Source organism: Oratosquilla oratoria, chromosome 32, assembly GCF_046742065.1.
Source record: "Oratosquilla oratoria isolate Oo_2021 chromosome 32, ASM4674206v1, whole genome shotgun sequence".
Taxonomy (NCBI): Eukaryota; Metazoa; Arthropoda; class Malacostraca; order Stomatopoda; family Squillidae; genus Oratosquilla; species Oratosquilla oratoria.
In genome coordinates this window covers 42,605,893-42,624,640 of record NC_134808.1, presented here as the reverse complement: position 1 = coordinate 42,624,640, position 18,748 = coordinate 42,605,893, and the positions used below count along the sequence as shown (strand labels likewise).

The window sequence follows — 18,748 nt, the reverse complement described above, 5'->3', positions numbered from 1 at the left end:
ATATATATATATATATAATCCCTTATTGAAAAACATTTTAAAAATAAAGATGAAGCTTAAAAAATACTTGAATACGTAGATTCGAGAGAGGACTCCTGAGCTCCTCAGAGAAAGCTTACATGGTTGTGAACATTGCCTGGAGAAGTGTATTGAGCAGGATAGTAACTACGTGGAAAAATAAGTCCTTTATATGAAATATTCCGCGAACTAACATTTTTATTTACCCTGGGGTATGTATGCATATGTATATATATATATATATATATATATATATATATATAAATATATATATATATATATTGTGTGTGTGTGTGTGTGTGTGTGTGTGTGTGTGTGTGTGTGTGTGTGTGTGTGTGTGTGTGTGTGTGTGTGTGTAAAAAGGCAGAGAGGGACAAACAAACTGACAAACAGACCGAGCAGGCAGTTAAACATACACACACACAAAGAGAGAGAAAGTGAGAGAGAGAGAGAGGGAGAGAGAGAGGGGGGAAGGGAAAGGGAGAAATAATGTGACCTGTAATCCAGCCAAGCCTGGAAGGAAGCCGACGAGCCAAGCAGCCAGCCAGTTACACAAAGAAACGGGAGTGGACGATAGTTGCCACATACTCGAGAGATCCTATCCGTACCAAGTCGCACTTCCACAATTGTCCTGGGTGGCGTCAGGCTGTCTTATAATTTTCTCTTTGCGTTCTGATACAGTTTTATAATCTATACCATGTGGTGTAAAACGTATAATCCATAATGTATAATATGTAATGCACAGTATATAATGTGTAATGTATAATGTATAAATATAATGTATAATATGGGGTTTATAATGTGTAACATGCGTAAACTGTATGATGTATAATGCATCATGCATAATGTATAAAGTGTAAATATATTGTGTTATGTTGAGGTCAGCCCTTTTAGAGGAATTACCCAGGATTATGTATTATGATACTAGAATGAGAACGATTTTAGAAGAGTAAATACAAAATGTAGAAGCCTTACACTGAGAAATATGGTGGACAGATGGTAGTACAAATGAAAATGAGAGCAAACTAAAGTGAGAGAGGAAATATCCTAAGAACAATGATTATAAAGAAAGAAAAATAATAAAAAATAAATAGATAAAACAGAGAAAGTGCGACACAGTGAGAAGATATAAAAGAACAAAATACGGTTAGACGAGAGAGAGAGAGAGGGAGAGAGAGAGAGAGAGAGAGAGAGAGAGAGAGAGAGAGAGAGAGAGAGAGAGAGAGAGAGAGAGAGAGAGAGAGAGAGGAATTAATTAAATACGCAAAAGGAAATAAATAGGGAACTAGAGGATTAGAGAAAGTTAGGACAAGAAAACAGAGTAATAAAGAAAACGCATGAAGTGGGGATGACAAAATGACAGAACGCCAAAAGAATGTTAGAAGATATTAAAGAAAATTGCCCGAACGGGACAGAAATGGAGGAAGTAGGAAGTGGGAGTAATAAAGCAAGGAAGAGAAAAAGAATTAAAAAAAATCTTCTGGGGAGAAATATGTGAGAGAAAACGGAAAGTGGCCAAGAGGGGGAAGAGACGTGAAGAGAAATCTCGAGCAGAGGATGTGAGAAAATAATTTCTCTGAGTGGGAAGAAGCATGGAAGCAAGGAAATGCTGGAGAAGGAGAATGGAGGGGAGAAAATAAAAGTATAAAATTGGGGGAGACAGGAGGGAGATAAGGACAGAGACAGGAGAAGGATTTACCGAGTTGCAGACACAAGGAAAGAATACTCAAACGGGAAAATACTTGAGAAAATAAGTTTTACTAGTGGAAAGAGGTCATAGCGTGAGGAAATAAATAGAGAGGAAGAGAGAGAAAAAGAGAAAGAGAGAGAGAAAATTGGCAGAAGAGTATAAGAGGACGGAATAGGAAAGACAAATGACATTAAGTAGAACTTGCGAAATGCGTATAAGGAGGAAAAACAAAGAAATACAAATTTAAATAAAATGTGGAATGAAAAGAGAAAAAGTAGAGTATAAAGGAAAGTAGGAAAGTAAAGAAAAAATGCAATGAGCAAAAAGTGTGGGACGCTATTGCATGTATATTGTATATATTATATATATATATATATATTGAAAAATGTAAGACAGATGAGTGGATGGGTGGTGAGATAAACACAGGGAACCGTTTAGGGATTTAATCTGACGTTTCGTCCTTACCAGGACTTCTTCAGAGTACATGCACATTCAAATCATTCACCCCCTAAATACCCGCCGAATCTATCCGCGTTCCACCATGATCGACCTGACCTCTCGTCCTCCTACGCTCTGCCTCGCGAAGTACCAAGCGGCTCGCCGTCTTTGTTAATTTAATAAACCCATCGCGGTGGTTGTTGTTCGGATGGGAAGCGATGTAAGCTGCTTCAGTTATTTTCCTTCTTTTCTTATGAAGTCCTTTCTGCAGCACCTCTACTTTGTTCTGCAGAAAGGACTTCATAAGAAAAGAAGGAAAATAACTGAAGCAGCTTACATCGCTTCCCATCCGAACAACAACCACCGCGATGGGTTTATTAAATTAACAAAGACGGCGAGCCGCTTGGTACTTCGCGAGGCAGAGCGTAGGAGGACGAGAGGTCAGGTCGATCATGGTGGAACGCGGATAGATTCGGCGGGTATTTAGGGGGTGAATGATTGAATGTGCATGTACTCTGAAGAAGTCCTGGTAAGGACGAAACGTCAGATTAAATCCCTAAACGGTTCCCTGTGTTTATCTCACCACCCATCCATATATATATATATATATATATATATATATATATATATATATGTATATATCTACTCGTATTGTACATATTTGCACATATACACATCTGTACATATATGCATGAGAAATCACATAAACTCGTGATTCTAAATATGCAGAAATAACACAAAGGAAAATAATAAAATGATGACCGAGCGCTTTCGTCTATTTAGACATCCTCAGGATATCTAAATAGACGAAAGCGCTCGGTCATCTTTTTATATTTTTTCTTGGTGTTTTTTTCTGCCTATACATATATATTTTCAGGATCAAGGCCCTATTGCATAATAATGTCTTAACCCATTCAACACGGTGACGTATTTTGTGATTTATTTTTCAAACTCGAGACGGGAGACTTTATTGTATATGAAGTAGCGGACTCCGGATTAAAGGGAATCGAGGGGGGTCGAGACCCCCTTAAGGACGCTTTTCATCTTATTAAGTACATAAAATCGCCTGTATTAGCCGGAAAAAAGAATCCTTGAGATATGTGGACGTGTTGAGGTGGTTAATGACTGTTTTAGTTTTTCTCTTTAGACACATTTTAACGTCTTTCCTCTGCACGACCAAAATTTTTACTGTATAATTTTCTGTGTAATCGTTTTTTAGATCAATTAGAAAAGTAATTAATCATTTAAATTTTTTATTTACTCAAATTTATTCTTTTATTGATTGATTTGTCATTTATTTATTAATATATTTATTTGTTTACCTATAATTAATTTATGTATTTATATAATAATTTATATGATTTCTTAATAGTTATTTAATTGAATATCTAACTCTTGTTTGTTCAAGTATCTACATATTTACAATCTATTTGGCATAAATCCGTTGGAAAAGAGAGATAGAGAAATTGCATGGACAAAACCATTGAGTCAGGTAAGATGGAAAACAAGCCTTGGGTGCATAAAGGTGTTTAGTTTGGGTCTTTTCCTTTTGTATTTCTCTTCCACATCCGGCTTCGAGGGCGTCTCCTGACAGCGGGGTCTACCAGTGTAGCTGTAGCCCGGTGTAGACCATTGGGAGGTAGACAGAAACTATTGATAGGTGTTGTTGATTAAAGGAAATGGATCAGTATTTTGGAAAGATGGAGGTGATGTGCCAATTGGAAAAGACAGAAGGATGAAGTTGAGTCATTGTCGGAAGAGGTTTTGTAAGGATGATAACGATAGAAACGTTGAGTCAAGGGAAAGGATGAAATAGGTGAGTCACCGGGGGTGGATGGCTTGGAAGGACAAGAGTCGTTGAGTCAGGGGAGGAGTCAGAAACTTAGAAGGTCAATTGAGTCACTGGATCCAGAGGCTTTGGAAGAATGAAGTCAGTGATTCAAGAAGACCAGAAGCTTTGAAAAAAAGAAACTTGTTGAGTGCCAAAGACCCAAATTGTTGGACATGTGAATTCTTGAATTTGGATGACAAGATCGGTGAGTTGAGAAGGGGAGGAAGGGTCTTCTGAGTCTTTGGAAGGACGAAGCCTTTGAGTCAGAGGTCCAGAAAAGAAGCTTTGGAAGGATAAAGTCACTGATTTCAGATTAAAATTATGATGTACCTGATGACACCTGACGTTCGGAGATCAACCAGAGGGGCAAGTTTGCTAGCACCCTCTACTTCTTCTTCTTCATCTTCTTTTTCTTCATCTTCTTCATCTTCTTTTTCTTCTTCTTCCTCTTCATTTACTTCTTTTTCTTCTTATTTATCATCTTCTCCTTCCTCTTCTTTTTCTTCTTCTTCTTCTACTTTTTCTTTGTTTTCTTCTTCTTTTTTTCATCACCTTCTTTTTCATCTTCATCATCTTCTGTTTCTTCTTTTTCTTCTTCATCTTTTCTTCTTCTTCTCGTTCTTCTTCCTCCTCTTTTTCCTCCTCCTCTTCCTCACTGGCACCAAGATACAAAACCTGACGGATATGGCAATGAGAATCAGAGATTGAGGAAGAAGCGGTTGAGGTGAAGGTCGAAGATGGAATTACTGTTATTAATCCCTTTCCCAAAGACGTTATTCAGGCGTTGGGTTTTAGCTAACCTTTGGACATTCACCCTTAGACAAACGGAGCATAAAGGCTATATTCTATCAGAAAATAACCAAACATAATCCATCATTCGCAGTATGATGTCTTCGGAGTGCATAAAATGAATTATCAGTATACCACTTTTGCAAGAGAAAACGGCACATACGTATAAACCTTTCTCGTTATTTAATGATTAGAAAACGGAGTAGGTATAGCTTGGTGGGATCTTGGAAGATCACTCCTAGAAATTAAAAAAGCTGATAGTATTACTGCTAGGTGAGAAGAACTAACATCGAAATGAAGAAAATAGAAAGACAGAAATAGTGAGTGTTCATGAAACTTCCGTTAAATCGCGCGAGATTTAAATATCGGTTCTAACGGTCAGCCCGTTCGTTTAACGGTTAGTTGTTAACCGTTACTGTTTGATTTAAACTGACACAATGAGAAATCCAGTCCTGTTTGAGTGGGTAGTAATAGTCAATTCTTTTGGTGCAGTGACTATCTATATTGATTTTGTTTATACTAACACGATGTAATTATAGTCAACTGCGGAAGGTAAGATGGAGGGAAAGGGGAAGTGGAAGGGGGAACAGAAAGATTGGTGAAAGAAAAGGAAGAGATTGAGTTGATAAATACACTATTTCGACACTGTGTCACCCTTTATAAATTTTATTCTCTATGACACCAAACAATTCCATTTAACTAACGAGTACTTAACATAAACGAAAAAGTATATAACCAAGACATAACAGTTTTTATAATGATGATACATATTGTGATTATAATCATTACCGATATCATTACATATAAAAGAGGGCTGGGCCCTTAGCCTCTAGTGATGGTGGCTATGGTCATAAATCACCATAATAAATCGCATGACATTAAAATTCAATAAGATTATTATCATCATCATTATCACAGTGGGTAAGTGGAAGGATAGAGTGAAAGTTGGGGTGCTCCCCTCCTATTGGATCCTGGGCTTGACTCTCGCAGATATGAATATATATATGTATATATATGTATATATATATATATCTGTTAATATATATGTAGATTATATATATATATACATATATATATATATATATATATATATATATATATAATATACATATATACTATCAAAGTAAGGTAGGTATTTTGTAATTTCATGGATGGTCATCGATTAAAAAAATAATTAGAAAAAAGAAGGAAAAAACAAAAAATAACTGAAAAAGGAAAAGAATGAATAAAAGAGAATGAGAGGCGTTTAAAGCAAATAAGGAAAACGTAAAAAGAAGAGAAAGTAATAAAAGAAGAAAAAAGCGAAAGTCTGGTTCTATTAAGGTTCTATTAAGACCAATTGGTAGTTAAAAAAAAAATCGAAAATTTGATACGAGTACAGTTAGAAATAGATGAATATGTCAAGAACGACATACAAATATAAAGACAGATATGTAGGTAGAAGATACATATACAGATACGCACGTTGATATAAAGGTAAGTGGAGAGGACAGAAAGAGGTAAAAAAGAAAATGGGAAGAGCGAAAAATAAGTAAGCAAGAGAGAGAGAGAGAGAGAGAAAGAAAGAGAAAGAGAGAGAGAGACAGAGAAGTAGAGAGATAGTGACAGAAGAGAGAGATAAAGAGAGAGACTACTATTTATATACACACACCAACGCGCGCGCACGCAGACACACACAGACCACACACACACACACACACACACACACACACACACACACACAAACACGCACATACATCGGTTTAACGGTGCAATACTCCCTTTTATCAGGATGCAAGGACGGTTTCCCTTGCAGAGGACTTTGAAGCATGGAATTTAATGAACCATGCCCTAGGTCCAACTTGCCGGTGGTAGATTCAAGCCGTCACCACGTCGACTTCCGTCGCAGGTAGAATCGCTCTGACCCGCTCGGCCAGGGAACCTTCACACACACACACACACACACACACACACACACATTATATATATATATATATATACATATATATATATATATATATGTGTGTGTGTGTGTGTGTGTGTGTGTGTGTGTGTGTGTGTGTGTGTGTGTGTGTGTGTGTGTACATATATACATGGTAGACAAACAGTGCAATGTACAATTATCTATACATAAATTTCCTTTTTTTTCTATACGAATAATCATTGAATTGCTAGGGAGCTACCTCTCAAATCATTATTAAGGACTTTCCTTTCGTCATTTACTTTATTTTCCGTAACGGACTCCAGACAAGCGCCACAGTCTACTTCCCGTTCCATTCAAACGTTATGATCATCTTTTTCTTTCCTTATCTGAAAGCTCAATGCGCTGGAACCAGTGGCCAGTTATAAAACATTCGATGCTAAGACACTCGACGTGCCGAGCCTCTGTGTAGGCGCAAGATAGTATCGTTGTGGGTGATAGCAAATACAAATAATGAGCTCTTGCCTTTCCTGACCTGTCTTAGCCACAAAAATGAACCTAGAAGTTACGTCACTAGGAATAATATAAATGTAAATCGATATGAGGTGAAAGTTTTGGTTGTAAATCTTATGAGAAGTGGGTTTTCTTAAACGACAGTTATTTTGTCGAGTGAGGCTTGCTAAGAGGACATCTGATACAAATATATAAAATATTTTGTCACAGAGAAGGGGAGTTCATTCTCCAAGTGGACACACACACACACACACACACACACACACACACACACACACACACACACACACACACACACACACACACACATTAGTTTTGTGGCTAATAATTAAAAAACATTCAATCCCTTTTCCTTCTGTGTACATGTACGTGTATGTGTGCATTTGTGCGTGCGCGCGCGAATGGGTGCATATGTATGTATTCAAACAGGCAAACACACTTACACATACACATACATGACACACACACACACACACACACACACACACACACACATAAACGCACACAGATATGTACATAAAAGAGAATGGATTGAAAGTTTTGGAATTACTAGCTACATAATTAACTAGTTAAATAAATAATAAATAATAAATAAATTGGTTAGAGATATTCATCTGAATTAATTTGAACCTTGAAATTAAAATACATGCAATACCTTCTACTGTGATAGTAGATGCTGTTTTCCAACATTTGTTGGTAGGGCTGGCCATGTTGCATGTTTTATAACCTTTAGTGAAAGTTTGGCCAGATAAAAACCTCAAATCCTTTCATTTTTTCTTTTGTGAAGTGAATACTTTTGTGTTCAACTAGACGAGTGAATAAGTGTAATGAACAAACACGATAAGGAATAAAACAAACGAAAGAAGGGTAAAGGTACCCGTAGACTTTTACGTCCGAGCAAATTTTGTTCTGCACCATTTGATATTGCACAAGTTTGCTAGAACGGGAGAGTATATGGGGAACATAGACCCTTTTATTACCCACGAAAAATTATAAGATCAAAAATGCAAAGGTTAATGGGGGTGACGGGGAACCTTTTCTTGGCTTTGGCGAAAGTTTGGCCTTCCCGAGGAAAAGATTAGCCAAGAAGAAATAAGCCATATAAGTAGGGACCCTGGTTAGGGGTAAGAAGTTGAGAAGGAGTTTCTGGGAAGAGGAGAAGAGGGAGATGTTGGGGGTTAGCTCAGGGATCAGTGGATGTCTATTAATATATCTAACATACGTTTCACTTACAGTTTTCACATAAAACACAGTTATTCTAACTGTATACCAAAAGCCTCTTTCTCCACATAAGAACATAAGAATGAAGGAGACTGCAAGAGACCATAAGGCCTACGCTAGGCAGTTCCATGTCCATTACCACCTGTCATCCTCATAATACCATCGAAGGCATTTACCCACATCCACCCATCTCAGCTCCATTCGTCACTCATTTGTGTCCTTCTCTTAGCTCGTTGTGGAGAAAATGTCCCCCCTGTTTCCTGCTCCCTGTCAGGGTCAGAAACAATGCAGACACTTCAAAAGCACATTCGCATCAGGACTAGCCGCTTTTTATACACGGCGACATGTCCTCCTTGTCCCCTCATGCAAAAATAAAGGAAGACGAAGAGAAATAATTTTTGGGCCGCGTCGAGTTATAGTTCATCCACAGTAATACTTGTAGTCAAGCAAAACACAAACAAGGGCTAGTTACACAAAATTACAAAAACATATAAGAAACAGAACAGACACTAAACGATGATATGTTGGATATATAAACCATGCAATTAAGTATAAAAGAATACATTTTAACAACCACAATGCACTTTAATTCTAAGCCATCAAAGGCCAGCATGCTGAAATTGAAATGTGGTGAGGATGCCGGGTTCGAGTCCGGGCAGTACCACATTTCAATTTCATCATGTTGGCCTTTGATGCCTTAGAATTAAAGTGCATTGTGATTGTTAAAATGTATCTCTAATCACTGGGACTCATTCAGTGTTGTTCATAAAGGAATAAATTTGTATCGAAAACACACATCGACAACATCAACAGCCTCTTATATTCTCCCCTCCCCATTTAATTTTCGATCGTACCCTGTGACAGTTGAAATCTCTCATCCCCCTAGCTACTTTCTAATTCAAGGAGTAAATCACTCCCCTCATCATTCCAGTAATAAAAAAATCCTGAATCACTGCCATTGCATGCACACGCATATACATATACGCATATACACACTTGCTAGCATATACACATACACACATACACGTATATGCACACGCACACACATACTGTACATACACGTATATCCACACACATACACACACGCGCGCGCACTCACACATGCATTCACTCACGCGCACACACACACACACACACACACACACACACACACACACACACACACACAGCCCTCGAATCCTGCCCAGGGCTGAATTTATTTCAGTATCGCTGAGTTTCGAGTCGTTACTCAAACTCTCGTGGGCGGGGAGATGGGTGTGTGTGTGCGTGTAAGGTCATAGCATTACCCATAGATCGGTCATACGAGCTCTGAGCTCTCTTCCGGGAGGGAAATAGCTGTTGATCATGAGTCCAACACGTGATCCAAAGACCAAAGTGAATCACATACATACATACGCGCGCGCGCACTCACGCATGCATTCTTGCACGCGCATACACACACACACACACACACACACACACACATATATGTCTTCCGCTCTGCTGTACGAGTCGTATACTTACTTTTACTTTCTTGAGACGTTTTTGTTCTTCTGAAAGAGAGCATAAATCCCGAATGAAAAGGTTAATCTCGGTTCGACTAAGCGTTCTGATGCATTTCATTTTCTTCGTGTACCTTTCGGGATTCCCGGGCTTCTCCTCCTCCTCCTCCTCCTCCTCCTCCTTCTTCTTCTTCTTCTTCTTCTCCTCTTTTCTTCTCCTTCTTCTTCTCCTCTTTTCTTCTTCTTCTTCTTCTCCTCTTTTCTTCTTCTTCTTCTTCATCTTCATTTTCTTCTTCTTCTTTTCTGAAGAAGAAGAAAACTCTTTCCATTGTCAAATACATTTAGGCCCATTCCGCAAAACTACGCCTAAAGACTCGTATGACATTATGACGTGTATGTACTCTATCTTTGAGTGTGTGTGTGCTTGTGTGCACGCGCGTGCGGCTTTTGTGTACGTGTGTGTGTGTGCGCGCGCGCCTGCGCATGCGTGGTGGAAGCATACAGTAAGTCCGGCAAATTATGGCATCCAGATAGTAAGACAATCGTATCCAACATCCGACCCCTGGCAATAACATCAATCTTTGCAATATAAATTACAATTGCACAATTTATCAACACGATAACGGTACTATGTTTCGACTATATCTTGAAGGATTACGCTTCGAATGTAAATTGGAAATTATAGATTAAGTTCTTGATATATTACCGGTGAGCAAAATAAGAAAGTGAAAAAGACATATTTAATATGTTCACTAATTATAAAAGTTTTTGACCATTATTTTATTTTTATTTTGTTGATACATTATACAATTGTTAAAAATGTATAAGATATCAAATAATTCCGACAGTCGTCCCAGGATTCGAACCGAGGTCTGCGAGAACCAAGTTTGGGGACGAATGTCGGAATTATTCGATTGACATCACCGTCACTGGCGATTCTATTAATGTATAAGATATATTTGGTTGATCAAAATAACTACCACGTGAGGATGGAGCCTTTATACTCCTCAAATTACCAGTCTCCGTCTTTGCATGACGTTTATTTTGATAGACGTGTTGGCACCTGTCAGTTTCATACAATGATTTCATTGTCAATAACCAACGTTTCTGTCATTGAGGACAATATTGAACTGAGTATTTTGTTAAACATAAACATCGCTTCCATCTTTAGGGACTCTATTACACCGAAGAGGTAGAAACATAGAGATGGTTAAAAATATTCTAAGGATTAAACTTTTAACCCACCATCGGAAAATAAGATAAGAAATGGAAGAGTCTGTATATTTCGACCACTCTCTGTGGTCCTCTTCGGCAGAGATCGAAATATAGAGAATCTTTTATTTCTTATCTTACTTTCTGAAAGTTGGTTACAAGTCTAATTTGACCAATGTGCTACGATTTTATTCTTTTCTTATACTTTAAGGAGGTTAGAAAAACAGAAGCATATCAAAAGTTGAAAACAATCACCGTTTTCTTTTTGAGTTGGGGATTAATTTTTGATCATGAAAGAATGATGAGTCACTGGTAAGTATGGATATTAATAAATTCATTAAAATAATGACAGCATAAAGCTTATGGTTTTAGTAGTCTATTCAGAGTTACTTAAAAATATACCTAGAATAGTTTAGTTATTCTACTAGGTATACTGTCCTTTTTTTTTTTTTTTTTTTTTTTTTTTTTACTTTTCTCACTTCCCATACGTAGAGTGGCTTTCCATCTTCAAATTGTCACCGAAATGTAATATACTCTGTACCCTCAAGTAGAAGCAATTTTTCTCTTGACTCCATGACATGTTATTTTTCTAACTTACATGAAGGTCTTTGTCATATCCCTTGTTAGAGACTTCATCGTATTAAAAATCATCCATTGCTGGTTTTACTTTGATCTAGTAATTAGGACATACGACATAAACACCTTGCGCCCTCTGACGATAATTATCTTCCATTTGAGAATTTTAGATCAAATACATAACGTTGCAGGGGAAGACTTCTTGACTCTGATCATAATATAGCTATAACAAGGGTCGAGGTTGGTTCATAAATGTTACTGATCATTTCCATTTGTTTCGCTGTCTAATCACATAGTACAAACATGACTACTTCGACCCCAGGTTATGGTTCTATCCTTAACTGACACAAAATACTATGTTAACAAACCCGGTTCTACATAATACAAAATACTATGTTAACAAACCCGGTTCTACATAATACAAAATACTATGTTAACAAACCCGGTTCTACATAATACAAAATACTATGTTAACAAACTTGGTTCTACATAATACAAAATACTATATTAACAAACCCGGTTCTACATAATACTATCACAACGACAGACTATAATAACAAATTAACAAAGTGATATTCATTGGATTAATTAACTATATATTTTCTTCGATTCCAGGGTATGGTTCTTTCCTTAACTGACACAAAATACTATGTCAACAAACCCGGTTCTACATAATACTATCACAACGATAGACTATAATAACAAATTAACAAGGTGATATCTATTGGATTAATAACCTATATATTTTCTAATATGTTTAACACAATGTAGCTACCACCTAACGTGTTTAGTTTACCCTGAGATTGAAAAAAAGGCTCATTTTATGTTTACTTAGTTTCAATTAACGCTAACACATCCATCTTTCTTCTCACAAACAAACAGCTAGTCCCTTCCCTCTTAATCTCATCCGTACAACAACCACGCACATTCTATGATGTAATTACTGGGGTTTTGGTTGGAGTCCTTCCAGACCATCTTATGCCTCAACTTTTGGAAAGAGGAATATACGGAGTGCAGGATCCCTAGTCCCATCGTTCTGCCCATTGGAGTAGCCTTTTAACGGTGGCGGAATTATCCCCTCCCACACCTGCTCGCCGTCCACTCCAGTGGAATCCGAAAAAAGCAGATTCATAGAAAACGTAAAGAACAGGTTCAAAGGAACAGCACAAAGAAGGGACAACTGTGGTACAAGACTATCATTTCTCTACGCATATTTTTTTTTTAGATAATAATGTAGGTGAATGATATGTGGTTTTGGTCCGTAGGGGCGCTCCAAAACAGTCCTTAATGTATTGGCTGCAGCTTATCTTGCATAAATACCCAAATATACTGATCATTGTAAACACACGCGAAGAATTAGAATTGCGAAGATTTCCAGGTCATTATTTTCTTTGACCTTGGGATGTAGTATAGCGTCTTTGTTCTACCCGAGGAAGATGATTTTATTCAGATGTAAGGAGGACTGAATCTTATTATATCTCCTTCTTGGGTAGATAAAGTCGTCGTGGAAAACAGCGAGAGCGGCATGAGGTGGACAGTGCCAACCAGGGACAGACCGCTTGCAGTCAAAAAAAAAAAAAAAAAAAAAAAAAAAAAAAAAAAAAAAAACAGACCTCTTGCCTTTTCTTCATATTTCAGCGTGGGTAAAGCCATACAAATTAATTCAAACACGAGAAGACTTGGGAATAAAATGGTCGATATTAACTCCAGAGCAGTAGCTCAGACTATTGAATAAACCAATCTACAATTAGTCTCTGTGTTTCTTAACATTAAAAAATATCACTGCATATCAAACATTCAGACGTTTAGCTAGCACTAGATAATTTGATTCAAATTAATGGAAATTACCTTTAGAGCAAAAGTATTAAATAAAATATGCTTGTGTTGGCCTGAAAACTTTGACAAGGATCAGAAACCAGTAACTGACATGCTGATGTACTTGCTTCCTCGGTTGTTTGTCTAACATCTACATAAGAACATAAGAATGAAGGAGACTGCAAGAGACCATAAGGCTTACACTAGGCAGCTCCATATCCATCACCACCTTTCATCCCCATCCATAAATGCTCTGTTAGTTTTATTCCTGGCGCTAATGCACTGTTTCCTGGTTTTATGGTCCGGACTCACTAGAACTCCCAAGATCTAAAACGTCTTTCTCTCTCCGGCAGGTGTCCTGGATCCGGCAACGAGACCTCCAGGTGCTCACGACCAACCGGGCTACCTTCACAACGGATAAAAGATTCCGGGTAAGTCTACAGAGACCATAAGGCCTACACTAGGCAGTTCCATGTTCATTACCACCTGTCATCCCCATCCAAAAGGTTGTCTAACCGTTTCTTAAAACAACATAAGAACATAAGAATGAAGGAGACTGGAAGAGACCATAAGGCCTACACTAGGCAGTTCCATGTCCATTACCACCTGTCATCCCCATCCATAAAGTTGTCTAACCGTTTCTTAAAACAACCGATAGTTTCAGAACACATTACATGGTTACTAAATCTATTCCATTCGCTGACCACCCTATTAGTAAACCAATTCTTTCCTATTTCCTTCTTAAATCTAAATTTATTTAAACGATTATTGTTCCAAATTTCTACCAAAGGAAGACATAAACGTTATATTTAGTTATCCCAATAACTTGTTCGAGAAAATAGTTAATGTTCATCAAAGACCTAGAGAAAAAGTAAATCAAGTTATTTAAACGAGTTCCGTTACCTTCTAGAACCCAAAATTTGATGTTCTTGTGTTGACATATTCTCCAGATTATTCTTTGGTTCCTTTATGAACATGGTTACCATGGAAACGTATATAGAGGAGCATCGAGTTTTGAAAATTTGAGTATGAAGTTGTTCTTCTTTGAAGTCCTTCTGTTAACTAAGGAAAGCTAACATTTCTGTTTTGACAAACATAAGAATTTATTTATTTATTTATTTATTTTTACCTAGAGAGATATAAGTAAAATCATTTATTCGTACATGACGTTCAATATTTTATTTTGGCAAACAACTCGATGAATCCTGTTTTTTTTGTGACACATGTACACACACTCACGAACAGACATGCTCACACACATACACACCATGTATATGTGTACGTACACACACACACACACACACACATATATATATATATATATATATATATATATATATGTATATATATGCTGATATATATATATATATATATATATATATATATATGTATATCATGTTGAAACATTCTGACAGGTTGACGTAAGTGGAGTAGGAAGCACATATCTGAGTTTATTCCTGACTAGTTTCGCAGGTACACTTTTTGAAGAAGCATTACTGCGAAAATGCGGAGCTGCCTAGTGTAGGCCTTATGGTCTCTTGCAGTCTCCTTCATTATGTTTTAACTAGTCAGGAATAAACTCAGATATATATAAATATAAATATATATACATATATATATATATGTATATATATATATATATGTATATATATGTATATATATTATATATATATTATATATATATATATATATATGTATATATATATGTATATATATTATATATATAATATATATATATATGTATATATATATATATATTATATATATATATATATATACATATATATATATATATATATATATATATACATAAATTGTCCCAAGGTTGGAAAGAGTTAAATGATCATGCATTTACAAAGTCCCAAAGGACCTCCGTTTCACACAAACGTACAAATGAACTGAACCTACGAATCCAAGAATCAATTAGACATCGCATTCACGTCCCGACAGAAGCTCAGGTATTTTGTTTATTTTTCTTGCAGAAGCTTGTGCCATTTAAGGCTAATTAGGATCGGAAACAGATGTTGCAGAGAAAGTCGAGAACGAGGGGTGCATTTGAACAGGCATTGGAAAGAGGATACGGGAGTAGATTCGTGTAAAATGGCTCAAACCTTTTACAGTTCAACCAAAATAGAATATATAATTATATATCAAAGAGTTAAGGTTTTTTTTACTTAGGAAAATTTATCACTTTCAGTCTGGTTCTTTTCTTGACTGAATAAAACATTTTTAATATATCCAGAACAAAACAGGGATTCAAGTACTAGACTGAAAAGTATTTCTAAAATATCTAAATGGGAAAGAGTGTTACATAAAAATATCTAACAGGCTGATTTTTCTTCTGTAAAAATTTCTTTAGATAAACAATACACTACCCACATGAACATGAACTCTATATATTTTGTTCTAATGAAGAACTTTATTCTTTTATGAAATTCTACACTTAAGCAATTATGGCGTGCTCTAGTGGTGTAATTGGAAGTGTTCTGGTCTTGCATTTGCTTAGTCGTGAGTTCGAGTTCCACACTTTTCTCCAGTTCTCAGCAATCACTGTTACCTTCTCCAACAGTCTAAGCGTGTAGGGCAAAGGTGAAGGCTTCGGCCGCAGGTACTCGTCTCCTGGCGTATGCTTCTTATAAAAGTGGCATAATCAGAAAAAAAAAAGTTAAATTCTAACAATGCTATCCATCTCGGCCAAGTCCTTCATGATAAGGTTGTTCACTGTGATGGCTTCCTTCAATCCTGAATCATAATTAGTTTCTATTTCTACGGTCCATTGCGATCATAAACGTATCAGGAGTTGAAAGTTATGATTGGTCTTTCGTTAATTATAAAGTCAATTAATCAACTGGAGGGACCGATTGTTCCCGTCAACTTTTGAATCTCACGATGTACATCAAAGAATTCGGTTTGATTTGTATTCAACCATTCTGTTCAACAGAAAGGAATGGTTCAGTGAATTGAAACTGTTAAGTACATTTCTTGAGCTGGTGAGATATTGAGACTGTATCGTCTTTCAAAGGATAGACCGAGGATACTGCAGGGAACACTCAAAGCTGCATATTTTTCATCCTTTCTATCATTCCGCAGTTCTTTACCTACCGGATAATGCTTTTCCTTATATCATATTTGACACCGAGTTACTTAATTGATTTTTATGATACCCTATCTGTATGTCCGCTGGTGGCACAACCTGAAGCGTGCTGGTCTCGCATTGGCTTAGTTGTGGGTTCAAATCCTGCACTCCTCTCAGATTTCCAGCATTAACTGTTACCTGTCTCAACAGAAGTCCATAAGACACAGATGACGGCTTCGACTCTTTGTCACCTTCCCAAAGATTCGATATATTCGAAACACAAATGACCCAAGCTCGGAGTCCGACGACAGAGCTTTAATGGCTCGATCCTCTTTTAATAAGTTTCATTGGCACTTCATTCAGCTTCGATATTGAATAAAGCGGTACAGAGCGATGAAATTCAATACACTCTATGTATATTAAATTAATACGAAGCCCTACACTGTTGTTGGTGACCAAGGTCATTTCCTCTTGTTTATGAGGTTATCAAAAAAAGACTCGAGAAATTAGGCCCTTTGTCAAGTTGCCAATTGACATTTTTTGCTCCGAGTGACTTTTATATTATCTGAATTTTTATCTTATTTTTCATACCTATTTTATTTCATTTGTTTTCATTTTATATTTAACTTCAACTTAACTTTTGTTCAGATGAAGAACCCCATTTCGAGAGGTGGTAGATTCTCCTGAAGTCCATTAATTCGACTTCATTAAGTGATTTATTCGGCTGAGGGAAGTACCCTGAGGTTCAATAGACCACAAGAAGTGAGCCCGGAGGAGACTTGTAAGGCTCGTCTCAAAGTTTTTCCTTTGCCAGGAAATCTTTTACTATTTTTCTTATTGATAGAAAGTAAACTTGTTCAAACAAAACTATATTAATCTTGAGAAGGGACTGGTAGTTTTCTTTCACAAACCGTGGACACACCAAAATATTCTGTCTTAAATCATTCAACTTTTTTCTTGTAATCTACAGTCGCTTTGCAACTGGAATCTCTTGGAGATATTATTTTAGTTTCATAATAAAATTGAAATTTGTGTTTCATTATAAAAGACCTGTTGCATTAACGATTCCTTTGTGATCTTCCTGGTGTTCAGTAAGGCTCAGTATGTCTCTGTATGTCCGCTGGTGGCACAGTCTGAAGCGTGCTGGTCTCAAATCCGTTTAGTTGTGGGTTCAAATCCCGCACTCCTCTCAGGTTGCCAGCAATGACTGTTACCTGCCTCAACACACCAAGTGCATAGGACTAAGATGACGGCTTCGGCCGAAGCTACGCGCCTCCTGGCGTAGGCTCCTCACGTTCATCGTCTTTGTAGCAGAGGGGTGAACTGCGTCAGTGCATATTGAGCGTCTTCTCTCACATACATAAGTCACAATTAGTGTAAACTAAGATGCACCAGTTTTCTTTCCCACCGCGAAACTTTTTCTCACTTGGTTATTGACTGACGTGGAGATGACACTCGAAGTCGTTGCCGTTTTCTTCGGGTTGGCGTTCGCTGTCGTCGTCGTTAAAGACCTTTTTGTTTTGACCGTTGCTACCGGATTGGATCTTTGGACCACCATCGCCTCTTGTTCTTTGGCTTTCTTCGTCTTTGTCTTCAAGAAAATCTTTTCGTTTAACAAGAGGAAACTCGAAACTTCTGAAGACGTCGAGAACTTTCCTGAAGAATGGAAGGAGGCAGATAACATGTTTGAAGATGCTGAAACATATGAAGATGATTTCTATTTTGAATACGATTATATCCTCGGTGAGACTCTAGAAGATATAGATGACTCTGAATTAACAGAAAACAAATTCCTTGAAGAAGTAGACTGGATTTATTTCGAAGAAGCTATCTGTGGAGAATTCATCGGATTGGACACAAGCATGGATAAGAAAGCATTGTAGACAAGTCTCATAGAAGTTTACGATAAGTATTTTGAACAATCACTTTTCCTTGAGACATTCTACAGCTTCTCAGATGCTTTAGAAGACGTCGATGATTCTATCTTGGAGGACACAGATCCAGATAATACCAGAGAAGATATTGGAGATAATTACTCAGAATCTTTCACCTTTGAAGCCGATTATGTCTTTGGTGAGGTTCTAGAAGACCAAGAAGAGGATATTTTGGTCGATAATGAAATAATTGAAGATATTGATTGGGAATACTTTGAAGACCTCTTCTGTGGAGAAAGCAATCAAGAAGACTT

The 18,748-nt window shown here is 37.0% G+C and overlaps 1 protein-coding gene across 1 annotated transcript in view; it reads left to right on the top strand.

The window, feature by feature from the left end:
* The window catches only part of LOC143017449 (zwei Ig domain protein zig-8-like), a 453,767-nt gene that overhangs the window by 353,685 nt on the left and 81,334 nt on the right, over positions 1-18,748 (top strand). Inside the window, exon 3 of the mRNA XM_076172203.1 lies at positions 13,838-13,915. Coding sequence (XP_076028318.1) covers positions 13,838-13,915 — 78 coding nt within the window. The remainder of the gene's footprint in view (positions 1-13,837; positions 13,916-18,748) is intronic.